Source organism: Dipodomys spectabilis, unplaced genomic scaffold (assembly GCF_019054845.1).
Source record: "Dipodomys spectabilis isolate Male_0828 unplaced genomic scaffold, ASM1905484v1 ptg000071l, whole genome shotgun sequence".
In the NCBI taxonomy this organism is placed as follows: Eukaryota; Metazoa; Chordata; class Mammalia; order Rodentia; family Heteromyidae; genus Dipodomys; species Dipodomys spectabilis.
The window spans coordinates 2,471,417-2,499,082 of record NW_024870748.1 but is presented as its reverse complement, the minus strand read 5'-3'; the positions used below and the strand labels follow the sequence as shown (position 1 = coordinate 2,499,082).

At 35.4% G+C, this 27,666-nt stretch overlaps 1 protein-coding gene across 1 annotated transcript; it reads right to left on the bottom strand.

Annotated features, from left to right (window-relative positions):
• Positions 1 to 48: 48 nt before the first annotated feature.
• Positions 49 to 27,654, bottom strand: Sh2d1a (SH2 domain containing 1A). Its single transcript, XM_042682449.1, has 4 exons — positions 27,397 to 27,654; positions 11,059 to 11,122; positions 5,143 to 5,284; positions 49 to 3,769 (listed from the first exon to the last, which is right to left on the bottom strand). Exons 1-4 carry the CDS (start codon positions 27,531 to 27,533, stop codon positions 3,732 to 3,734), a joined length of 381 nt encoding a protein of 126 aa, XP_042538383.1. The 5' UTR covers positions 27,534 to 27,654; the 3' UTR covers positions 49 to 3,731.
• Between the last annotated feature and the right edge of the window lie 12 nt (positions 27,655 to 27,666).

The following is a 27,666-nucleotide window of genomic DNA, read 5'->3' as shown; positions in this document are numbered from 1 at the left end:
CACCACATCATCTTGAAAATGTAGGTACAAAAATCCAAAAGGCATGAATTTGAAGCAAAATTCTGTTCATTTTTATTTTCATACAAATAGGATCTATGACATAAATGACTACTTAATAAACAAAGAAGGGTAGCTACTGTGGATTTAAATGCATCCACGTTATGACATTTTAATAGGTTTCATTTTGATGCCTTTCGCAGCAATAAAGAAAAATAGAAGGGGGAGTGGGTAGTGAGAGAGAGCTAGGAGAAAAGAACACCCAGATGATTGGCAAAAAATGGATACGAGAGTTGGAGATAGAAATCATGACAGACCAAGAAAGAAAAAAAAAAAACAGTAAGCTCTTCAGAGGCCCTACACTACAAGTCATTGCAATTGCCATTTATCACTCACTTTCCACTAGAAGATATTTCCAAGTGACACTGGAAAAGCTGGCCAACAGATCTTGAAAAATTCAACTAGATAATAATGTGGCATATATACTCCAAACTACCCTTGACTGAAACTTGGAATTTATATCACTTCAAAATGCCCTGCTGCTTTTCTAATCAATAATATGTATATGTAATATCATATGTATGGCATCACACATATGCATACACACACAGAGGCACACATGTACAAAGACAGCTGAAAAGATTATGGAGCAGAAGATAATCTTGGTATCAATACATCTCATCAGCAAAATGGAGGGTTATTATTATAATCACTTGGGAATATTTCAAACTATGCATTCCCCATTGACCCTCAGAGTTAAAATAAAAAGATAGGAGTTTTTATTCCTATTACACAGCAATCACTAAAGGAAAATAAGAGCTGTTTCTGTGTACCTTCCCTATTTACTGTAGATTGTAGAGATCTTCAAATATCAACACCATCAAACATTTAATAATATTACCATTTTAAGGTTATGATTCTGGTAATACAATAATCCTTTGAGGGTAAACAAGACTTCAGTATTCCTACTTGAAAAACACGATAAGAGTAACAAACTGTCTTATATAAGTTCACAAAGATAATCATTGGCAAAACTGAAAGGAAATGTCAGGTCTCATGTACTCTTGCTTTAACACTGAATATGATACCAACTTCTATCATGTTATAAAAAATCAATTCAATCTTGGGATAGGAGGAGCAATCAAGGGGTGGGTGTGGGTGTGGGTGTGTGTGCGCGCATGTGTGCACACGCTCATGTGTGTATGTATGTATGGGCACTATCCATTTGATCATGTTTGTTATACTTTTCTACATAAATCTCCAAATGACCTAATGAAAAAAAATTCTGCTTTTTACTACATGTTTGGCCAATGACCCTAAATTATAAAAGTGTCCAAATGAGGTAGTTTAACTTCACCCCCAGCTTCAGGTTGAAAATTAATGGATTCCCACTAACTACAAGTGCAAACATAGGTAAAAAAATGTTCAAATTTATAGCACCCGAACAGGAAAACTAAGCATCCTGTAACCTTGAAATGCTCAAGGGCAAACTTGAGTTTTATTATGAATAGATTTTGGTTTCTGAGCTAACAACATGAATCACATAAGAGGTCAGTAAATAGTGAAACATCCTTAACAAGATTATAAACGGCTTCTCACATTTTTTACAATTTTCTGTGCATTCTACTTCAAAGAATATCTTCATTGCAGTCCTTTATTTGTACTAGATGACTTAATCAGAGGAATTCTCTGTAGATTTGTTCTACCTGTTCACTATCACAAGCATTCTTGCCTGTCACAGTTAAACAGAAATTATCTAAGCAGACAATTATCTTATCTCTTAAGAACAAATTTCAGAGGAAATGAACAGGTATTTCATAAGCTGTGGACTTGCTGACATACTTTTTTCCCTAAAGAGAAGGACACACTTAGAATTATATATACATTTTTCTACTTTGACTCCACATGTACATGTTAATATGGAAATATTTTAGATACAGCCAGGATATGATATTTCTGTAAAAGTGTAGTCTATTATATACTGGAAACTAAAAAAGATGATCACATTGGGAAGTAAAAAATGCAGTAAATTTGATGAATAAAAGTAAAGCCAAAGAGGGTGGAAGTATGTTCATCAACTGGGAAGTTTGATCATACCTAAATCAGAAAAATACTTGCCTTTTCTAGGAAATTGGTTTAAAAACCTTTATCATGCTTCAGTTTGATGACTTGCACCTCTTTAAACATTTTAGATGGATATACTAAAACAAAAGTAGTTTGATAAAGTTTTCAGATACTTTTTTAAAGTGTGATAGCAGAAAGCTTTCTTCAAAAAAGGACTTTCATAAAGGAACATGCAGACATCATTCATATATGTAGTATTGTTTCAGAATTAACAAATTAGAGGCAGTAAAATTATTTATTTGTGGGCATTTTAATTTGAAATTAGGTTTCTGAATTCCTTTACAAGTGGTGCTTATTACTTCAAGAAATTGGGAACTGCCTACACTGTACTAGTGTTTATACTCCACCTTTGCACTTCTCTGCTATCCATATTAAATGCTCAAGGGACAAAGAGTAACTATGTCTGTTAGGAATTCACTAATTATTAACCAAGCCCCCAGATTAATGTACAGCCCAGATTTTTAACATATTAGTTTACAGTCCAATATAGTCTTTTCCTATATAACATAGACCAGAGTATTTGCATCAACTCAACTGTTTCTAAAGACATATTGGAAACCTCACTTACATACTTATAAACTTTTATAGTTATTTTTGTCCTTTCCTTATATTGTTTTTATTGTTGTTGGGGTTTCTTGTCCAAATGTATGGTGAACTACTTAAGAGCAGCTAACAAGTGCTTTTACTTCTCTATTCCCAGCAACCTATTACATTGTTGAATGAATAAATGAATTCTGGAAGGCCTGAAGCAGGTTGGCATGTAATCACTCAACAAGTGATGACAATATAGCAGTGAAGAGAAAATGCTGTATAAAATTTGGACTCTCATTTAAGTTTCAGAAAAATTATAATTAATTAATGTAAAGATAAACTTTCCAGTGGTTTCACAATTCCCTTCCAAATGAGATTTTACAGGTAATAGGAACAACTGGGACACAGATAAATGAAAAGAAGAAAAGTCCACTTCATCAGACCACTCATCTGTAGTATCAAATAGAACAAACATTTAGAACATCTTAAATTATAGGACTTTAAGCTCCAGATTGGTTTGTATATCTTATGTCCAAAACTAGAATTCTAGACAAGTAAGTTTCTTTCATATTTCAACTGGATTTCTTCATTATTTATCTAGCACTTGTTTAAGCATACAGTTTCAAAGCCCAAAACAGCCTATCACATCATAGCTAGTGCAACATTGCACATTATAACTACCTTCCCACCCTACAATCAGAGACACTCAAAAATCACTATCACAGAATATCTCACCTTTCAAAAGTGGTCTTTTTGACTAAAGCTGAGGATTAGTTTTATTTATGTTTGGCAAGAATTGACATTAATCTTTCATAAAGTACTCACTAGGCTTTAACTTCTCTCTTATTTTTAAAATATAATAACTAAAAATAACCTAAGGAATCATTTTTCTCTATCCTATTTCAAAGCACTTCATTATCTACAAGGTCCATTTCAGCTTAAACATCAGGCTAGATGCTTCCATCATAGGACTATGATGGAACTAGAAACGCATTTGTGGCTCACTGAACTATATCATCTACAACATACAAGACTTAATCTATATTTAAATTATTGACAGTAAAGTGTTTTATTTTTCTTCATGGAGTTTTCAAGCAGACATCAGACTCTCTTCTCCCTAAAAGAAAAGAATAATAAAAATTAAGAAAAGATAAATTTATAAAGTAAAATTACAGATTAACTAAAACCTGTAAATTTTCTAGTTGTATGAAACTCATAATACAACCCAATTATATACATCAATTAACTATTTAGAACTGAGTTATAAAGAACGGAATACTGCTGGACGCTGGTGGCTCACACCTTGTAATCCTAGCTACACAGGAGGCTGAGATCTGAAGATCGCTGTTCAAAGCCAGCCCAGGCAGGAAAGTCCATGAGACTCTGATCTCCAATGAACCACCAGAAACCCAGAAGTGGTGCTGTGGCTCAAGTGGTAAAGTGTTCACCTTGAGCTGAAGAGGTCAGAGACAGAACCCAGGCCTAGAGCTCAAGCCCTGGGGGGGGGGGGGGGGGGAAGGGAATGGAATACTGTGAAGAGGAGAAAAATCAACTAATTTGTAAATTGGAGTTATCTTCACTTTTATAAAAGATAGCTATTTGTTAATTTAATTCATCACTTGAATCAGATTCAAGTTTATGCCTGAGCCTAGGACTCTGTCAAAAAGGATGTTAAAAATCATTTTCTCTTATTATAAATATCAATTATTTCTATCAAGACATAGCCTCTCAAACAAATGATTAATTCAACAGTAGAGTAAACAATACCTATAGATACTGGCTGGTTTTCTTTTTTGAGTGTGGTACTTAGGGCCTCACAATTGCTAGATTGTCCCTCTACTACTTAAGGCATATCTCCAGCCCTGATTTTTGGTGGCTATTTTTTAGATAAGTTCTCTTAAACTTTTCTCCCTGGGTTAGCCTCAAAATTTAGTCTTTCCACTTTCAATCTCCTTGAGTAACTAAGATTACCAATATGAGCCTGAGGCTTCAATCTTTAGCATGATGCATAAAATAAAAGATCTTTGCTCAGGAGATAGAATAATTTGTGTCTGTGGAACAATAAAGTTTGCTGTTTTAATTCTTTCGCTATAATAAAAACTCATTCATTCAAGCACCATCAATTCAGAAATCAGAGTCACATGAAGTAAGCTAGCATTAGCCCTTATGTCCCTGAAGGAGAAAAAAAGTGTCTGAATTAGTGATGTGAAATAGTGTTTATAACCTACAGCAATGAGTGGAGAGAACAAGATAGAACAAAAGAACTTCAAATATTTTTCATATGTCTGCAGTGTCATTTAAAGCTTATAGTGTAGGATATTGAAGTTATAGCATATAAATAATCAACTCTCACTTGATGTTTGGCTGCACCTACCTTGTTTTTACATTTTCTTACAGATCTTTCAGTTGATTGTATGTTTATGACAAGATTGGCTCTTAACCTTGAGCCTTCAAACTCTGTGAAGAATAATCTGTGGGGGGAAAACATACCTGTAGTTCCTTGTGTACTTCGTGCTGAGGACTTCTCAACTGGATACTGCAGAGGTATTACAATGCCTTGATCTGGCTTTTGAAATGCTGAAATGAGGTTTTTTATTTTCCGGAAAAATCTTTTATGTACCCCAGGTGCTGTCTGGAAAATAAAAGGTCAAGCAAATTATTTACCAAAAAGGCCTACAATGCTACCAAAAGGCCTACAAAATGGGCAAGGGATGCTTATAGAGGTAATATTTGTATAACTTGTTCAAATATTTAGAAATATAAGGAAAAAAGAAAAAAACAACACTCCAGAAGAGCTTACTTTGGTTGGCTGAATTTCCCTGCAAGAGGAGCTAATGGGCTGTCATTTCAGTTCTCCCAGGGGTGGTATTAGTTTGTACAAGCTCTTTCTCATAGGCCTGCCCTTCCTGCCTGCTACCCATCATACATCCTGAACCTCTAAGGGTATACAGGCCATTACCCACAATGAATTCAGCAACAGAGAGATGAAGTTAAACATAGAAAAAAGTCCAGATCCTACAGGTCATTAATAAAAAGTCTGAGGACCCAAACAAATAAAAATAAATACAAACAACTCACAGCTGCTCCTCCCTGTCATCCTTTTACAATATAAAATACTATGCAGGAAATTTTTTAAATGACTGTGATGGAGCATGCAATGCATGGCTACTCCTGCAGCTCACAATATGTCCTGCTTTACCCTTCATGTTCATTTTTTTTTCTTCCTTCGGAAACGTCCCTGTTCCTCCCCAAATGGCTCTTGCTGTCAGTACTATAGTGACAAGATTTTTCTCTATGACATGGAAATGAAAGACTCTATAAGGTCACCTTTATTTATTTGCTTGTTTGTTTTTAACTAGATCATTATTTGCCAGTAACTATTAAAATGTATTCCTTTCCTGACAGCAATTCTCTTGCAAAGACACTGCCTAGAATCAACAATTTCCCACAAAAGCTTATGAGCCAAGCTTTAGGCAACCATCTCAAACCTGTCATTTTACATAAAATAAAATAGCATCGCTACAAGCAATTGAACAATGACTAGGGATTTCTTAGAAAAAAATTTCAGCTATTGCATCTGGAAGATTTTTGCAATAAAAACAATTTGGCTTTTAGCATTTAATGAGAAAACATGATGACTGGCATGTGAACTTCTGTCAACAGACAGTGACGACCCTATCTACAGTAACTCTCAGTCATTGCCTACCTTGGGGTAAGTAGGTTTTTCATTGAGAGCACTGCAGACATTCTCTGAGCTCTTAATATACTGACAGTAGAAGTCTCCCACCCAGCTACAGCCGTGTGATCAAGACTCTTCATAAAATTCTCTTGAGACCTCATCCAAAAATAATATGGTCATTCTTATTTTTTTGAGGGGGAGGGGAAGGGATGGTACTGGAGCTTGATTTCAAGGCCTGTAACTATACTCAAGCTTTTTTACTTAAGGTTAACCCTCTACCACTTGAGCCGCAGCTCCTTGTATGGCTTTTTGGTGGTTAACTGAATATTGGAGTCTCACAGACTTTTTTGCCTGGTCTGATTGTGAATGATGATCTCAGTTCTCAACCTCTTGAGTGGCTAGAATGATAGGTATGAGCCACTGGCACCGGGCATATGGTCATTCTCTCCAAGAGAGAATCTCCAAATTTCAAAGATGAGTCACAAGAATAACTCCTTATGTCTTTCTGAGGGCATTTTTTTTTATTTTCAAAGCACTTGTCCATCTGTTGCCCCAACTATTATGGTATAGATAGGTAGTGTTGGCTGATTGGACTACTATCATTTGACAGATATGAAAAATGAAAGTAATCAGCTAGCCTAAGATCACACAAGCAGCCAACAGCAATAGAATTGCCTTTGTATTCATTTCAGATAACAATTAGACCAAGAAGGCTCTATTGTAGCTGGAATCACCTACTAAGACTCCTCAAGTTGCAAACATTTTTTTTTGTCAGCCATGGGACTTGAATTCTGGGCCTGGGCACTATTCCTTAGCTCTTCAGCTCAAGGTGAGCACTCTACCACTTGAGCCACAGCACCACTTCCAGTTTTCTGAGTGGTTCATTGGAGATGAGAGTCTCACAGAGTTTCCTGCTCGAGCTGGCTTTGAACTGTGATCCTCAGATCTCAGCCTCCTAAATAGCTAGGATTACAAGCGTGAGCTACCAACGCCGGCAAGTTGCAATCATTTTAAGACATATTTTGTTAAACTGCTTTTAAAGCCATTTTCAACAAAAGCATCATTTTTATGGAGACATACATGCAGTTAACACTTGATTATCCATGCTAACAAGAGAAGAATGCTAGCACTCTATGTATAGAACCAATATGAATTTAGGATGCAGGATTTCCTTAGCAAATGACAGACCAATCAGTGCTTTCCTACAAAATCAAGAATAGTGATTGTTCAGTAGCTACAGAACTACTGAGCATCAAAAACCTATAGAAACATAAAATTAAGCCAGGTACCAGTGGTTCAAGCTTGTAATCCTCACACTAAAGAGGCTGAGATCTAGAGGGTGGAAGTTTAAAGCTAACCCAGGCAGAACAGTTCACTAGATTCCATCTACAAAATAACCAGCAAAAGACAAGGTTGGAAGCGTGTTTCCAGTGGTAGAGTCACAACCTAGAAGGCCCTGAGTTTAAATTCCAGTACTACTACAAAAAAAAAAAAAAAAAACCCTAAGGAGATCAAAATCAGCTGATAATTTGTAAGTTAATTAATAATAGTTAACCATATGTAGAATTCTCTAAATTAACAACTTATCAAAAATTTTAGCTTGAGTCACATGCGCTAAGTTCACCAAATAGGCCATAGTTTAACCTAAAAGTCTATCTAAAACTAAAATTACACGATGTTTGTATTTTATATTTAAGTGGATCTAAGATTTAATTTCATCTCATTCTCTAAAACAAATCTCAGATTTTATCCAAGATTTCTAACACAGTCTTTTCACTAGAGAATATAATGCTACTGCCATGGAGGGTTTTGTTTCCTGCAATGGTGGAAAACTAAAACATTGTTTCAAAAAGCAGCATAAATATCTATCATATACCCAAATTTGAAAACACATTTACCACAAGAATTGTACCACTGAGCGCTCCCAACCTATTCCTGAAATCAGTAATTGCTCCAATTTGTATATTTCCCGTACTGTCACAGCTTAGTTATCCATGGAAACATGTTTTGCATCACAGCTGGTCTTCAATATGCTCTAGAGACATTTTTCCCAGGCAGGTGGTATGAGCTCTGAGAATACACACTAGTTTCATATTCACCTTAGCAAAATATCACTGAAAAGGCAAATTTAGTCAACAGGAAAAATTGCAATATACATTTCAAAAATTGAACGATTTTTGAATTGTGTTGCACTCACATCAATCTTTCACTCTCTTCGTGTAAATAACTGGAATATTATTATATAAACAGGGTCAATGGGGGACATTTATATTCAATAAGTGCCTTCTTCTTTAGCATGATCACAAGTATGTAATCATTTGTATATAATGTACTTGAAGTGGAGAAAAGCGACTCTTAAGGTTGTTAAGTCCTACGAACCAAAAATCTTTTCTATAAAGAATATTCTGCCACAACTAAAGAGCACTCTCTAGTGAAGACTATTTCTGGTCAAATCACATATATCGTACATAATCTTGATAAATTAAGTTTAGTTTTGTATTCAATTAATCATATCTGTGGTGCTACAAAGAAATTTAAAAATTAATAAGGATAGTTTTTTATTAGAAATGGAACTGCTTTTTCATTACTTCTTATTGTAATGTTAATTATTTTGATGTAAAGTGAGAATGCATAGTGGTACATATCTGTAATTGCAGCACTTAGGAGGCTGAAGTAAAATGATTTTAATTTGAAGCTAGTCTGAATTATCCAATAAATTTCAGGATAACTTAGCACACTTTGATTTTTTGTCTCAAAATCAAAGTTAAGGTAATACACTTGAAAATAAGTCCCACCTTAGTAGTTCTAAATATGTACAATCTCAAATTTGTACTTTTCAGATTACTGATGTATTTTAAAGCTTAGAGTTACTTTAAATTTTTGAGTCTAGACATGAGTGTTTAAAAGCATACATTAAGTTACTAATAGAGGTTGATACTAACATTTACCACAAGCTAATAATGAAGTATTTTCATTATAAAAGATCTACTTTTAAACAGTTAGAAAGCAGAGAAAGCACTTGAGGTTGAAAATTTCAGTTGTAGAGACTTCAATGTAAAGTATGATATAGCATATGACCCTGGTCCATGGGATTAGATTTCACTCCTCAGGCTCTTCTTGGAATGGTACAGTGATTTTCAAAAGTTTCCAAAACCTCAAGAATTCTTTGTTCTAAAGAAACCTTAGAGTCCTGGTTTATAAGCAAAGTAAAAGAAACTTGCTCAGATGGAAGCCACTTACCTCCTCCTCTCCTGCAACCCTACAGGCAATCCAAGGTAGAAAAGCATCAAGATTTAGCAAACAATAGCTTCAAAATACTACATCTCCATTTCTCTATTCAAAATATCCAAAATATTTCCAACATAACTCCATTGGGGTTCCTGACTCCTCACACAGCAGCAATTACTTGGGAAATTCCCAATTATTTGAGAAAACCTCCCTTTTTCAAATTCTTGTAAGTAACTTAGCAGTGAGCTGACTTTATGCAATCACACTGCTCAGTTGTTTTCAGGAATGTGCGTTTTTGTGCCAGGCCCTGTAGCTAAGAGTTTCTTTACATGCATTATCTCATTTACTCCCCTCTAAGTCCTGTGAGTAAAGGACTGTTTTTGGCTTCATTTTTCAAGTGAAGAAATTAGATCACCAAAAAACAACCTGCAATTCTCAGTGTATATAGGTGAAAATGGAATCAAGTAACTTGAGGGGTTGGGTGGGTTTAGGATAGATAATGTGGTAGAGAATGTTGGCAGGGGTGATACTGACCAAGATAGTCTGTACTGATTTTCCAAAAGACTAGAATAACATATAGACTAATTAAATGGCCTCTGCAAATGTATGGGGATTAGGGATATCTTTCTCTTTAGTTGCTGAAATGTTCATAGTTTATTTTATTGTTTAGAATTTAAAGAAAGCATGCTTGTATCACATTTGCCTCTCTTTCTTCTTACACAAAAGCTTTTGTTTGAAAGTTTTCTTTCTTTGAAAGTTAATTTACTTGCCCCATACAAATGTTAACTCCTTACCCTCTGATCAATAGTAGGTTGTATAATTCCTTTCAATAATATTGTTTGATTAAAAAGAACTTAGATTAGAAAAGAAGATGCATTGTACTCAAATGAAAATGTAGCACTGAAACATTGGGGGTTTTTTTGGTTTTTTTTTTTTGAAACATTGTTATACAACTACTTAAAGATAATTTTTTTAACTAAATCCAAGTAAATGTTTTAAAAAGTAGCCTGCCTTAAATTATAGATGTGTTGAGGAAGAGGAGGGCAGCAGAGTTGGAAACTTGAAATTGACAACAAAGAATTTCACATTTCATCTCCTCAAAGATATTATGGACTCTTACAAATAAGAATGCTATTTTTAAGATACAACAACACCAATACTCATAACAGTATCATTCAGTAATTAAGTCTGATTTAATGATTTTACCTGCTTTTTTTACACTTTCCTATAGGAACTAAAAATTGGAAACAATCCTTCAACTTGTTTATCTTTCCCCAGATTCATAACACTCTAATAATACTGGCTGGCTACAACTGGAACCAAAATTCCCTAAAGGCTTCTTAATGATCCATGAACAATTTTGGAAAGGAACTGTATGGATTTAAATATAGCGGATATTTTGTTAGTGTGTGATATGATTTTTTCTTTTATGAAACCTATCTAAATTTCAAACACTTCCCTGATATCCACAGAAACAAATATAAACAAAATAGCTGTACCTCAGCACTCCAAGATCCAGTTTCTGTCTGGGACACTCTATATGTATAAATATAACCTTGATACCTGTGAAAAAATAAATTCTTATCACTGAAAAATTCCAAAATAGTGTAGTAGGTACTCGAACTCTGAGCTTTAACTTTGAGCTTACTAGTCTATTATAAATATTACAAACACTAGGATGCACATAGTTCTACTGCATTCACAGAAAACAAAGTCAGTGACTTTAATTTGCTTGCATATTATAACACCCTAATCACAGTTTCAACTAAATCTTCTTTATCTTTTCAGCTTTCTAAATGTGGCAATTAGCACTCCCAAGGATTTGTCTAGATGACAGACTAAAGAAAAAGAAACTTAGACTTGTTATGATTAACAATAATCATGAATTATTAGTTTTAACAAACCAAATTCTTATTTTTAAGTACATATAGCAACTTAGGTTTTTCATTTGTTTTTTTTTGTTTTTTGTTTTTTTTTGTTTTTTGTTTTTGTTTTTTTTTTTTGTAGGCCATGGGGCTTGAACTCAGGGCTTGGGAGCTATCCCTAAGCTCTCTTCCTCAAGACTAGCACTGTAAATACTTTGAGCCACAGCACCACTTCCAGTTTCCTGGTTGTTAATTGGAGATGAGTTCTCACAGACTTTCCTGTCTGGGCTGGCTTTGAACCACAATCCTTAGTTCTCAGCCTCCTCAGTAGCTACGATCACAGACATGAGCCACCAGCACCTGGTTCATATAGCATTGTAGGGCAAAAACATTTCACTGGTATAAAGCACTTACCATTCCCCCTTAAATTGATAGTAATATGGATAATATTAATCATAAAAACCAATATTATAATAACATAATACATAATACTACAAAACTATTCTTGTCACATTATCATTAGAATGTGTAATAATAGAGTAATACTATATGAGTTTATAATATATTATAATACAGTAGTAACAGTAATTTGAATTTAAAAGGAGTATTGTTCCATGTGATATTATCCAGTAACAAAAAGAATGAAATTCTGCTATTTTCAGCAATGTGGATGAGACTACAAAACTTTTTTTTTTTGGTCGGACATGGGGGCTGAACTCTGGGCCCGGGCACTGTCCCTCAGCTCTTTAGCTCAAGGCTAGCACTCTACCACTGGAGCCACAGCTCCACTTCTGGCTTTTGTCTGCTTATGTGGTGCTGAGGAATTGAACCCAGGACCTCATGCATGCAAGGCAAGCACTCTACCACTGAGCCAACTTCCCAGTCTGAGACTACAAAACTTTGTAAATGAAGTGTGTGAGACTCAGAAAGACAAAAACTATACATTCTCACTTACACATAGAAGCTAAAAAATTGACCTCAAGAAGGCATAAAGGAAAATAGTGGTTACCAAGGACTAGAGAGTGTTGTAGGTGGTAGGGGGAGAGGATGGTTAATTGTTACAGGGCATGGATGGAAGGGAGGATTAAATCCTAATGTCCTATAGCACAGTAGGGTAACTATCACTGACAGAAATTGTATTGTGTATTTCAAAGAAACTATTGGGCAAGGTTCAAAATGTTCTCAACACAAAGAAATGATAAATGTCTGAGTTGATGGACATGCCCACTACCCTGATCTAATTATCACACATTGCAGATGTATTTAAATAGTGCATTGCTTTCCAGAAATAAAGACAATTATATATATTTGTTAAAAATAAAAATTTTTGATGATAGCATATTGATAATGTACTTGAAAGCAGTTGTTTAGAGAAAGAATAGGCATTCTCATCATTACTCAGTTTATATGTATGTTGCCTATATGTATAATTGATTTCTATTATATCCTGGGAGTTTTATATGCTATGATTGTCTGTTGTGCTGCCATACTATTGTCTGGGTCACTTAAACAACAGAAAGTTATTTCTTATAGTTCTAGAGGCTGGAAGTTCAAAATCAGGGAATCAGCAGCACTGGTTTCATTCTGAAGCCTCTTCTCTTGGCTTGTATATAAACTGGCCTCTTCATTATCCATGTGGTCTTGTCTTCTTATACAGTCACCAATCCAACCATCAGAGATTATCTGTAAGAACTCTAGAGGGTTTAATTGCCTCCTAAAGATCCTATCTCCAAATACAAATACAATAGGGTAAGAATTTAAACATAGGAATTTTGAGAGAACACAATTTAGTCCATTATACATGCATTAACACCTTTGGGCTCTTCAGAATCCTTTGAGCTTTATATTGTGGAATTTATTCTATAGCTAAAGAAACAGACTTTGAGAAGTAACCAAAGCCAGACCAAAGGTCAACCAGCAAAAATGTGATTGTAACACTCCAGCTCCTGAGCTACACACTGAAATTTACATTGATTTATTATATTTAAGGATACATGGTAATCCTAATTTTCCTAATAAATTTCTAAAACATTTTATTAATGAAATTTATTTATTTTATTTTATTTATTTTCTCTCTAGTTAAAATATAAGGAAATACTAATAGGGTAATATGATATTTTGATATGAGTATGAATTGTGTAGTGTTTAGACCAGATTAAATAAGACTATCTCCTAAATATTTGTCATTTCCTGTGGTAGAATCTTTCAAACTTCTAGCTCTTTAAAATCTGTGGTACATTATTGCTATCTACTACCCAACTGTGAAGTCGGACACCAGAATGTCTTGCTCTTATTGAAGCATAGATAAATATCTAATAAGCAGCCTCTCCTCCTCTTCCCTATGTCATTCCTACACTCCTTGGCCTCTGGTAACCCCACAAATGATGAATTTTCATAATCTTTACAACTTAATATTTTGCCATGGTGTGTGTGTGTGTGTGTGTGTGAGAGAGAGAGAGAGAGACATTTGCTTTGTCTGTTCATCAGTTGATGGATACTTAGGTTGTTTCCATCTTGGCTATGATTAATAGCACTGAAATGAATCTGAGAATCCAAATGTCTCTTCAACACATTGATTTTATTTCTTTTAGATCAAAAATACTAGTGGGATTGCTGGAAAATATGGTCATTCTGCATTTTTGAGAAGTTACATTCTCACCAATGGTATGTGGTGTGCAAGAGTTCCCTTTACTCTGCATATTTACCAGCACTTTTAATTTTTTGTACTTTTGATTACACTTATTCTTACTAGAGTAAGGTAATAGCTTATATGGTTTTAATTTGCATTTCCTTGATGAATAGTAAAATGACTATTTTTTTCACCATTTACTTAACCTCTTCTTACAAAAGTAAATTTTACAGTAACTTATTTCAAATTTTAAATTTGCATATAAATCACTGTGATTTTATATTTAATACATTTTGCAGTTGCTGTTCTTGAACATAAGTTTGGATCAATAGATATCTATGGTTAAGACACATGCCAAACTCTGTTTAAAATCAATGTGTTTAAGCTTAAAAAAAAAAAGATGATGCTAAAGAATTCAAAAGGGCGTGCGTGCTTAAGACATTGGCCTTATTTGCACTTACGTTCCTTCAGAATTAAGTCTTTAAATATGTGAATTAAATTACTATACATTCAATCCATATGCATTGGTGTTTATTACATAAAGAACTAAAAACTTTAAGTACTGTAATCAGGTACATTTGATTGGTAACAATGAAAAAAGGTCAATTTAACGGCTGACATGAGGACTAGAAATGTTTCATTTTGTTACAAACATGTGTCAGACTATTTAGATTGTATGTAAAATAGCTTGCTATGGGCCTGCATATAAAATGATGAATAAATATAAATATATCACATTATACTGTTAAAATTTTGATTTTGAAGCAACTGAAATCTACTTGATTTATGTTACTCTACAGGGAACAAGGCAAAAGATTTGATTTCCATGTTTCACCATGGGAACTTCAAACAGGCTTAAAGAGGCTTTCTTAAAACCACATAACAAAATAGAGATGGACACAGAAAAACAGCACAGGTTCTTAGTTCCATTTTCCCTAGGAGAAATGACTAATGGAAATAATTCAGTAGCATTAAGGGTGATGATGTAGAAATCCATTATTTAAAACCTTAGTGATGACAGAAGCAAAATGTAAGTCATCTCCCACATTCTAAAGCAATGGTCTCTACAAAACATCCAATGAATCTCTCCTTACCATCATTCTTTCTGACTTAGTCAAAATAAATGAGACTGTTTTGATAATTGTTTCCTAACGAATCTGATCTTATCTTAGTTTCAGTTAGGCAGCAGGAACTTGGCTACCACTTCAAAAGTTCTTACCTCCTTCAGTCTCTGAACAACCTGGTATCAATGACATATAAAATTTCTCATGATCAATGTATGTAATATTAACAAATTTCCCCCAGTAGCAACCCCTTCAATTTCTCAAAAAAAATATTTTCCTCAGTCAAATAAGTGAGCAGTTTTAAGTAGCCAAAGTAAATGAACACCAACCACCTCAGGTTACAAATGGTCATGGATGCAAAAAAATGTCACAATTTGAATTGTATCCCTAGGGTATCAACATTGCCATTACCTAGGAGCTTGTGAGAATTGTAGGATCTCAGGTCCCATCTCAGATCTACTGAATCAGAATGGCATTTTAAGGAGATTTTCAGGTGGCTTGTATAAACATGGAAATTACTAAAAGGACTGATTAAAATGCAAAGACAGAGTTCCAAACTCACTGGGAATATTGATGGCAATATCTCTGACACCAAGCTGGCTTATTTCAGCCACCAAAGGCATTTCTGTGCAACCTCCCCAGTACTCTCTCAGGCTATGGCTTGAAAATGAAATTTTAGAATTAAAGCCCCTTTGTACAACTACTTAAAGATAAATTTTTTAAAAAGGATAGCAAAGAAATGCAACTTCATTTCAATATAAGCTAGATTTCCAATTTATACTGAAATAAATTCAATTGTTTCAGCCTTTACAGAAGAGTTCCTAAATCATTTCTCCTCCCAACAAATGTTTCATTTTATTTTCATAACTTAAATTATGAAACATTAATTTCATATTATAAAAATAACCAAAAAATTGAATATCCTTTTTCAAACTACACATACCCTCTGTTTATAGAAAAATTACTATTGTAAGAAATAAAATATTATACTTTGAACAAATAGTCTTGCTTATCTTCGTACACTCTGAGGAAACATGGCAAAAGGAAAAAGGAATTTCACATCAATTTTCATAGTAGTTTTACTCTAATGGTGAAAAAACAAAATTACCTAAGTATGCCAAAATAAAGAATGATTACTCAAAGTAAGGGAATCACTTTTATATATGACCCCAAATGCATAAATGACAAAAGTTAAAATAGGTAAATGGGATTACATCAATACCAAAAGCTTTACAGTCAGGGAAATATTCAGTTATTAGACTACCTACTGAATGACAGATAACATTTGCAAATTGCATATCTGGTAAGGGATACATGTCCAAGATATAAAAGGAACTCATAAAACTCAGCAGGAAGAAAATAACCCAAGTAAAAACCCAAGCAAAGCTAGTGTCTCATGCCTATAATACTAGGTACTCAGGAGGCTGAGATCTGAGGATCATGGGAAGTTCAATGCCAGCCTGGGCAGGAAACTCCATGAGACTCATCTCCAATTAACCACCAAAAAGCCAGAAGTGGAAGTGTGGGTCAAGTGGTAGACCACCAGCCTTGAACATAAAAAGCTCAGTGACAGTGCCCAGGACCTGAGCTCACAACCAAGCACCAGTACAAAAAAATAGACTCCCAAACTTATATAGGGTAGAGCTTGTGACTCAAGCAATGACCTGTCCAATAACTGTAAAGCCCTGAGTTCAATCCCATAACACCACTTCCATCACCAATCACATCTTTAAAGGCTTATCCCCTAATATAGTCACTTTGGGGGTTAGGAATCCAAAATATTTTTTTTTTCTAGTGACAACTTTCTTGCCTGGACTGGCTTCAAACTGGGATCCTCAGATCTCAGCCTCCTGAGTAGCTAGGATTATAGGTGTGAACCACTGGCACCTGGCCAAAAGCATTTTTTTTTGGTCAGGAGTGGGACCTGAACTCTAGGCCTGGGCGCTGTCCCTCAGCTATTCAGCTCAAAGATAGTGCTCTACTACGTGAGCCACAGTGCCACTTCTGGCTTTTTCTGCTTATGTGGTGCTGAGGAATCGAACACAATGCCTCATGCATGCAAGGCAAGCACTCTACCACTGAGCAACCTTCCCAGCCCCTAAAAGCATTTTTAAAGAAGAAAGAAAACTGCAATTTGGAGCTTTACAAATCACAGATCAGAAAAAAATATGATCTAAAATATACTTGAACTCAAAAATTAAACCCCCCAAAAACAAATCCTCAAAGAAACAACTGCCTGATAAATAAGTGGCTAAAGACTTAAAGAGACACTTCTCTGAAGAGGAAATCAGAATGGCCAATAGACACATGAAGAAATGCTCAACCTCTCTAGCCATAAAGAAATGCAAATCAAAACAACACTGAGATTCTACCTCACCCCAGTTAGAATGGCTATAATCAAGAACTCTAATAACAACAGATGCTGGAGGGGATGTGGACAGAAAGGAACCTTACTTCATTGTTGGTGGGAGTGTAAAGCTGTTCAACCACTTTGGAAAGTAGTATGGAGGTTCCTCAAAAGACTCCACATAGAGCTCTCCTACGACCCAGCAATCCCACTTTTGGGCATTTACCCAAATGATCACAAACAAAACCACACTAAAACTACCAGCACAACTATGTTTATCTCAGCATTATTTACCATAGCTAAGATATGGAACCAACCCAGATGCCCCTCAGTAGATGAATGGATCAAGAAAATATGATATATATGTATATACATGAATTATATGCCTCCATCAAAAAGAATGACATCACCTCATTTGTTAGGAAATGGAAAGACTTGGAAAAAAATAACATTAAGTGAAGTAAGCCAGGCCCAAAGAAACATAGGTCCCATGGTTTCCCTTATTTGCAATAACTAGTATATGTCTGGGACAAGCAGAAAAGGTCGGATAAGATGATGTTAAGCCCCAAGATAGGGACACAAGTGTTTTTTTTTTTCTTTCTTGTTATTGTTTCTAATGTATTTATAAGGTATCATGTGATTTTTTTTGTTGCTTCTTATGTCGCTCCCCTATGGTATAACCCCTTTTTTCACTGTATTTGATGTTGGTATAATTTGGGGAGAGGAAAGGAAAAAACAAAATGTTTAAATAGGGATACAGGTTGACCCATTTCAACAATGAGATGTACAAAACACTATGTTGAAAAACAATTTAGCAGGGGGGGGTAGTGTAGTTGAGGAGATGGGAGGGAAGGGATGGTAGGGGAAAAACAGAAGAGGAGGCAACAATGCTTGGTAAGAAATGTACTCATTACTTTGCTCATGTAACTGTAACCCCTCTGTACTGTATTTTCACAATAAAAAAACTTACTAAAAAATTGGTACATGTCTTTTCTTAATTGTCAAGGTGATGTACAGAGGGGTTAAAGTTACTTAAGTAAGTTAGTGAATACATTCCTTATTGAACTTGTTACCCCTTCCCTCATTTTTTTCCTACTTTCCCTCCCCCTCGGAACCCTTCCCCCTGTTGTACGGATTATTTCCAACATACTGTCTTGTGAGTATCACTGTTTTGTTACAGATTTTTAGGATTATATTTCCTCTGGCTCTATGCATTATTACAGATAAATCAAGAATGTATAATTTTAACTTTCTTCTCATGTTAAAATTATTTTTTGGCCTTGATGATGAGTCTGAAATTTTAAGTTTCTTATGGAAAAAAGAAAATGAGTAATTGGTACAGAAGAGTAGTCTAAATTGTTGCCATTATTTTAATAATCAATATTTTTCATTTTAATGACTAAAAGGTGTTTATCTACTTTTTGCTGATATTAAAATTTGTCTTTATTTCATCAAAAGCTCTTCGTAAGTCCTTTTTTAGTGTTTTAATTAGAAATAGATAAGAAGAAAGCCACCCAACCTATTATTTTCTTAATGGGTCAGTGTGGAGGACAAATCTTGGTTTCAAACCAACAAAACCACAGCAATTCCTCCTTTATACCACTTCAAGGACTACTCAGAAGAAAATGTTTAAGTATATCTGACTTCTTCATGACACTTCAAACAAAACAAGATAGTTCCCATGACCTCTTATGTTTATACGATGTAAATGCTCTGTGCAAAATTCAAGATATGATTACATGTCTGATTTTTAAGTAAATATTCTATATCCAGAGAAATAATGTCGCATGCAAAACCATCATCATTGATTCAAGACATTTCTCAAGTTTCTGTGACCCAAACTTTATTCTTTCAGGGTAAATTTCAGTTTTCAGAATAGTCAAAAGTCATCCTTTTCCAAGCAAGTAGTAAAACTACGTGATAGTAGTTTTTGATATGTCACGAAAATAAGCATAACTTTTCCCCCTAAACGTGCATAAGCATTTTATTTATGTACATTCATGATTATCTTTTCTTTGCAGAGCTGAGAACTGAGCTTAGGGCCTTTTACTTGCCAGGCAAGTACCTTTCCACAAGCTAAAACCCCAACCCATGATTATCTAATTTTGTACTGTATCTTGTAGAGATTTTTATTTATGTTAAAAACTTATTAAATGTTAACTTGATAAATATGAACTCACACAATAATCTTTGTGATTATTATTACCATTGTATGTTTTGTAATTTTTCTTTAAATAATTGTACAAGAAGTATCAATGCACTATGTCAATTTATGTGTAATATGTATATATATACATATATACGTATATATATATATATATATATACGTATATACGTATATACGTATATATATATATATATATATATGTATATTGATCAGGTTCAGTGACCATTGCTTGTTTTATAGATAAGAAACTGAGCCAGGCGCTGGTGGCTCACACCTGTAATCCTAGCAACTCAGGAGGCTGAGATCTGAGGATCATGGTTCAAAGCCAGCCCAGGCAGCAAAGTCTGTGAGACTCTTATCTCCAGTAAACCACCAGAAAACCGGAAGTGGCGCTGTGGCTCAACTGGTAGAATGCCAGCATTGAGCTGAAGAGCTGAGGGACAGTGCCAACGCCCAGAGTTTAAGCCCCAGGACTGACACAAAAAAAGACAAGAAAAGAAAAGAAAAAGAAACTGAAGCACAGAAAGTTCAAGCAATTTGCCCGAAGTAAAATAGCTAGATTAGGATAGGAACTAGATGCATCCTCAGAGGGTCTGGCTGGGTGATATGAGCTATCCCTCTACCATTCTATCATGATTCTTTTAGAAGGAATAAATTAACAGATTGATGTAAAAGGCAACTGTTCACTGAGGGAAAAGATAATGAAGTGCGCTAAAAAGAAAAAGTCAGGTAAGGATAACCTGGTAGGAGAAATCCCAGAAAAGGTCAATCCAGACTCAATCTTTGCTAAAAACTAAATTGCATCTTCAATATAATCAACTTCAACTTCACATCATCAGCTAGTGTCAGAACTTGGTTTATTTGCCAGCGAATTTTTCATTTGATAGTTTATGTGTGGTAAATTTAATCTTAGGCTTGCTTTCAGGGTCACTCCACCAATTGTATCCAGAAAATTCAAAATAACTTGGGTGACTTATCATGAAGATGTGTCAACATACACCTATCAAATCGAATTCAAAAATTATATCAGGCACTTGTGGCTCAAGCCTATAATTCCAGCTAGTCAGGAGGCTAAAATCTGAGGACTGTGGCTTGAAGCCAGACCAGACTCTTATCTACAATTAAGCACCAAAAGAAGTCCAGAAGTGGTAGAGCAATAGCTTTGTGCACAAAAGCTCAGGGACAGCACCCAGACACTGAGTTCTAGCCCAAGGATGACACCAAAAATGAAAAAAATAAATAAAGCAAAATTAATTTTTAATTTCATGCTAAAGAAAACTTAAATCTGAAGTTTTTGAAGTTCTTTTGGACACTGTTCTCCTCTATGACAAATGATAAGTTGGAATTTTATTTTGTACTGCTCCTCCTCCATTTTTTTAGTTCAGTTGTTTGACAGGCACTTTATTTCCAGTAATTCCTTTAAATCTTAAAGGGCAAAAAGATAATTATGCTTTTTATCTGAGGACATACATGTCAAATGACTTCATTATGTGCCCTTGAGGCAAAAGAATTATAATAGCATTTATTCTTACAACCCGTCCATTAGATAACTAACAAAGCCAGATATGTACAGAAGGATGTTAACTACAGAAATAAGCTAATTATTGGAAGCTATTTTTTGAAATATTTTAAATTAGTTTTCCTCTTCTCGCCATCAATCAATCCCATTGGATAATTGGTACTTTCCAAATGGCGTCTAAAAGGAGGATGAAAATGGAAAAAAAAAAATGTAAGGACATATATGTACCTCAGTGATAAGAAATCTAGTATACCAAGAAACTAAAGACAAAAATATAAATATATGTTTGCTTTAATAGGAGTATTGTATATACTAGAAGAATAAACAGTACATAAATCAGAGCTTTTGTATGTAACAGAAAATAAAGTGGAAACAGATTTCTTTATGATAAAAAAGACAAACCCTTTCATCTACATAGTAAATACAGTGTTTAAGACCTACAGAAAAACAAAATCTCTATTGATACTTATGAATGAAAAGTTATAACAAGAGAGACATGGATTTGGAAGCAAAGAGTATATTCTTCAAAAACAATTTCTCAGCTGGATGCTGGTGGCTCACACCTGTAATCCTAGCTACTCAGGAGGCTGAGATCTGAGGATCATGGTTCAAAGTCAGCCCTGGCATGAAAGTCCATGAGACACTTATCTTCAATATACCTCCAGAAAACCAGAAGTGGTGCTGTGGCTCAAGTGGTAGAGCACTAGCCTTGAGCTGAAGAGCTCAAGGACAATGCCCAGGCCCAGAGTTCAAGCCCCATAACTGATTAGGAAAAATTCTCCTTAATTTATTAATTACATTAATGCAATCCCAACAAAGTTTATTAATTTAACAAAATTATTTTAAGTTTCACCTCAAACAACCGATAAGGATAGAAAATAAATTTTAAATAAACATGCTTTTGTAATGCTACCTGTATAAGGATAAATAGATCCATTGGGACAAAAGATAGTTCAGAAAGAGTAACTGTTAAACATATACAATATTATTTTACTATATAGTGAGGTAGTCTAACAAACTAGGGAACAATGGAAGTTCTTTTTAATAAATTGCATTGGAACAATTGCTGCATATGGGGGAAACAAAATCAGATCAGATCCTTTATGTGCATAGCAATAAAATTTCAAATGGCATTAAAGGGTTAAGTGTAAATTAACAAAACAAATTTGTTACAAATCAGAAATGAAGTTTTACAATATCTCTGAAGGAGAAAGGACTTCCCAAACTGAGAGATAAAGAAATTAAAAACAAGCCGGGCACTGGTGGCTCACGCCTATAATCCTAGCTACTCAGGAGGCTGAGATCTGAGGATCGCGGTTCAAAGCAGGAGAGACCTTGAGACTCCTATCTCCAATAAACCACCAGAAAACCGGAAGTGGCGCTGTAGCTCAAGTGGTAGAGCGCTCGCCTTGAGCTGAAGAGCTGAGGGACAGCACCCAGGCCCAGAGTTCAAGCCCCATGACCGACCAAAAAAAATAAATAAATAAGAAATTAAAAACAAAGAAAATGAGTGACAAATTTGACTACTAAAATGTTTGTTATTTTTCTTACTTTCTTGTGGCATAGAGGCTGGAACCCAGGGTCTTGTGCATGTTAAACAAGTACTTTTCCAGTGAACTACATCCCCAGATGTACAAAGTGTGTCAAAAAAGATAATGGCAAAGGAGGAGGCAACAAGGCTGGATAAGAAATGTACTCATTATCTCATTATCTTGCCCATGTAATTGCAACCCCTCTATATGGTATTTTCACAATAAAAAAAATTTAACCCAGCACCTAAGATTAGACCTTAAGAAAAAAAGGTAATAGCACCCAGGTGCCAGTGGTTCATACTTCTATTCCTAGCTATTCAGGAAGCTAGGGTTCAGAAGACTTCATCTCTGAAAGAAAAAACAAGGCTACAGGTATGGCTCAAGTGGTGGAATACCAGCCATGATCAAAAGAGCCAAGCAAAAGAGACAGGTCCTGAGTTCAAGCCCTAGTACTACCATGCCAAAAAATTAAAAGAAAGTATACAGCAGATGAAGGTTAGTATGCAAAAAGATTATAATGCATTAAGAAAAACAGTAAGACCTAAACTAAGTGAGAAAATATACACATAGCCAAACACAAAGAGCCAATTCATGAATTAAGAAATAGAATTGCAAATTTAAAAAATAGAATCATTTATTACTCATATAAAATGGCAATTGCTAAACATGAAAACTAAAACATGACAAATAAAAAGATAAGTGTAAACACAATATAAATAATAGTACACCAAATGTGAAGTAGAATTATTTTTTAGCAAGTTTACCCAATTTTAGGGTAGGTACCTTTCTGATAAATATATAAATTTGTATAACCATTTTGAAACAGTGTAATAATCATATATGTGTTATGAATCTGAAATTGTTTGTATTTTCTGACCTAGAAATTACATAAGGAAACAGTCACAGAAGCAACAAAACTTTTTTTTTCGGTCGTGGGGCCTGAACTCTGGGCCTGGGCACTGTCCCTTAGCTTTTCAGCTCAAGGCTAGCACTCTACCACTTGAGCCAAGGCACCACTTCCAGCTTTTTCCGTTTATGTGGTGCTGAGGAATCGAACCCAGGGCCTCATCTATGCAAGGCAAGCTCTCTACCACTGAGCCACCTTCTCAGCCCCTCAAGAAAACATTTATACTCTGAAATATTAACTATGGTAGAATAATCTTAAAATGGAATGATATAAATGTCAAAAAGATTATGACAAAAATATACTATCTCACAGCTATTCTACTCCCTTCAAATTATTATCATTTTTTGTTGGTGCTGGTCCTGGGGCTTGAATTCAAGGCCTGGGCACTGTCCTTGAGTTATTTTGCTCAAGGCTAGTGCTCTACCACTTGAGCCACACCTCCACTCCCAGCTTTTTGGTGGTTAACTGGAGATAAGAGGGTTACAGACTTTCCTGCTCAGGCTGGCTTTGAACCACAATCCTCAAATCTCAACCCTCTTGAGTAGCTAGGATTACAGGCATGAATTATGGGCACCCAACCTTTAAATTATTTTTAAGAATATTATGAGGATTTTTTTCATATCTAATGGGAAAAACCACAAAATATATGATAAAAGCATATATACACTAACAACAAATGCAAAAAATTCACTAAAATTTTAATAGTAGTTATCTTTAGATTGTAAAATTATAGATGATTTCTTGTTCAGGCCATTCTCTATGTTTTTCAAATTTTCTAACATGATGAAGTATAATGAAGCATTTTTAATAGGCTTATACAAAAAATCTAGGTTTAGAGAAAATAATTGAAAGAAAAATTTCTCACTTTAAATGAAGGTGAGCAAGCGTATAAGTGAAAAACTTCCATTTTGTTTTATGAGATTTTACTTTCTAAAACTGAATAGACTAAAAAGCTATATCTGAAAACCATGATTGAGACATTTAGAACTGAACAAAGGGACAAGACTGGTTTGAAAGTACAACTTAAAGTACAGTCTGAAAGGACGATGACGTGTTATCTCTACAATAAAAACACAAAAACTAAAGCCCACTCAAATCTTTGTGGTTAAAAGGAATGAAAAAAAGATCGAGTGAGAAACCATGGAGTCAAATCTGCAATCAAACTAGTTACATGGACTATTCCAAAACAAAATTTTGTAGTCACAATGTAGTACCAATAAGAGGTAATAAAGTGCTTATATGTATCTAAAAGGACCTTGGCTTTATAAGGTGAAGAAATGGATAGAAGGTCATGTGTCCTTGTGACTTGCCTCTGCAGCAGTCTGGCTATCACGTTAAAAATGGAGCACTAGGGCTCCATCAAAAGACACAGGAAGGGAACTCCCAACTTGCTTACTACTTTATGCTACTTCATGAGGACATTTTTGTAGAGGAGTAAAGGTCAAAAACTAGCCACTTTGGGTAGAAACATAAATGTTTGAGAATTTCACACTTACTGTGTGAACTGAATGTACATTTGAAAGTAGAGACCATAAGTGCTTCAGAAATGTCCGGAGGACCAGTGAGGTTGTAGCCTTTGGTGTGTCTGTCACACAGTGTCTGCTGTTCTCTCTCCCCTAACTCACGCTTCTTGTGAACCTTCACATTTATCTCAAGGTTAAAGATTGCTTTCCCCAGCTTTGTTAGCTTTCCTAAAGCAGCCACTTTCAGTAAGTCTTCTTCTTTAAAAAAATTGTATATAAATATAGATTTATATATATGTATAATATGCATATAATATATGCTATAATACTATAAACAATATATTATATAGCTACATAGACATATATTTAACTGCAATGCATCTTGATCAATGGCACTTCTTCCATCTTTCTCTCCCATCCCTCTCAACCCAATCCTTCCCTCATTTTTCCTAGTTTCATAGGATATGCATTGAATATTATGGAGCCTAAGAATCCCAGTTGGCTTTCCTTGCTCTTTTGGGTTTCATTTGGAAAAATCAATCACATAAGCAAAATAAAAGATCCAGACTAGGGCTGGGAGGTGTATGTAGCTCAGTCAATGGTAAAGCAGCTGAGACCCTGGGCTCCACTGCCAGGCATATATTTACACAAACACATACACATAGAAATTAAATCCAAAAAATTCAGAGGCTTCCACTCTTTTACTTTCAAGTTTTTCTAATAAAATTATTTAATGTGTGCTTAGAACTGCCACAAACAAGACGATCTTTTTTTGGTACCAGTTCTAGGGCTTGAACTCAAGACATGAGCTACTCAACAGCTCAGAACTGTCCCTGAGCTTTTGTGCTCAATGTTAGCACTATACCACTTAGGCCACAGCTCCAATTCTGTTTTTTAGATGGTTAAAGAGTCTCACAGCCTTGGAAGTAAAGCTGTGGCTCAAGTGGTAGAACACTTAGCTGAAAAGCTCAGAAACAGTGCCCAGGCCCAGAGTTCACATCCCGTGACTAACAAAAAATAAAAATAAAATAAAAAAGAGTCTCACAGCTTTTCCTGTCCATGCTGGCTTCGAACAGCAATCCTTACATCTCAGCCTCCTGAGTGCCAGGATTACAAGCATGAGCAACTGGTACCCAGCTCAAGACCATTATGTTTAAAGAAACATAAAATGAAAATCCTCTAACAGTACTGATAGTATATTTTTTTCTTTGAACCAGAAAGAACCATTAAGTACTGAACTCAGTACACAAAAATCTTTCTTTGTTTTGTTTCTGTCCAGAACTTAATGGTTAAGATTGGGTATTTTTATCTTGCTGACAGTGCTCAAACTGGTTTCTCCTTCAGAAATGTCTCTATGAGTACTAAAATATATCCTCTAAAAAGATAAAAAATGTAATGATAATGCCAATGGCTTAGATTTACTGAACATGCACTGAGTCTGGTCCAATGCTCACCTTTTCACATACATTATGGCATTTAATCCTCATGACATAGTTTTTAAAATGATGCCCATTTGATAGATAAGAAAACTGAGAAACTCTGAGATTCATTTGCTGGTATCTCACCCTTGCATCTATTACTGAAAAATTAGGCTTCAAATCTGCCAGCTTCTGGAGGTCTGGAGCAAAGATTCGAGTTCCTATTCAAAACTACCTAAGCAAAGAGCAAGACTGAATCATAACAAGGGTGTTTTCCATCTATGCTCTTTACAATTCTTGTCAGTTCTGGCTTTTATTGAAAAGGGTCATACTTCTGAAACCTTTTACCCACTACACAACTCCAGTAATGGAAACTAAACTAACTCAGCAGATCCAGAGAGGCAGACACACACACACACACACACACACACACACACCAGCATCCTCACACACACACACACACACACACACCAGCATCCTGATCTAACTGGTATTACATTCTTAAAGTAATGGGCTCCATTTCTTACTTTTCTGTCTCCTCTGAATTTACTGCTCTCTTCCTTTGGGATAAAATGTCCAAATCTGCTTGTGGTCTCTATTAGAGATCAAAACAGCAATCCAGAGCAGTGATGTTTCTCAGAATGAAGGAAAATTCCAGGGCACATTTTCCCACTGTGAAGGGCATTCCACACAATCCATAAAAGCCCTGTTCAGCACATAGGCCATTTCATGGTCACCACATGCCTCCGCACAACCTATGGAAGTCTTAGGGCCATGGATGTGGGGAGGAAGAGGCCTCCATGAGCTATTGCCACCTGTGCTTCCTCCTGCTTTGATAAAAAAAAAAACCATCTTATATGTATTACTCCCACCCTCAGCAGTCCCAGGCCACACATGTAGCCAAGCTACCACCATAATGTACTCACAGCACACACAAGCAGTACACTCCTGGAACACTCTCGCTGTCTCTCAACAAATAGCTGCCATCAAGTCCCCTGGCAAGCAGTAGCTTCTCCCCAGTCTCCCGGCTGATCTTGCCATGATACACAGTCACTGCCTCCATGGCTTGATGTATTCAAGAGGGCCAAGGACAGAGATGGTAAAAAGGAAATATTAGTGGTGCTGCTGCCGCCAGGCACAAATCAGCCACCTGACTCCCAGTTCAGCCAGATGTGTGTGTGTGTGTGTGTGTGTGT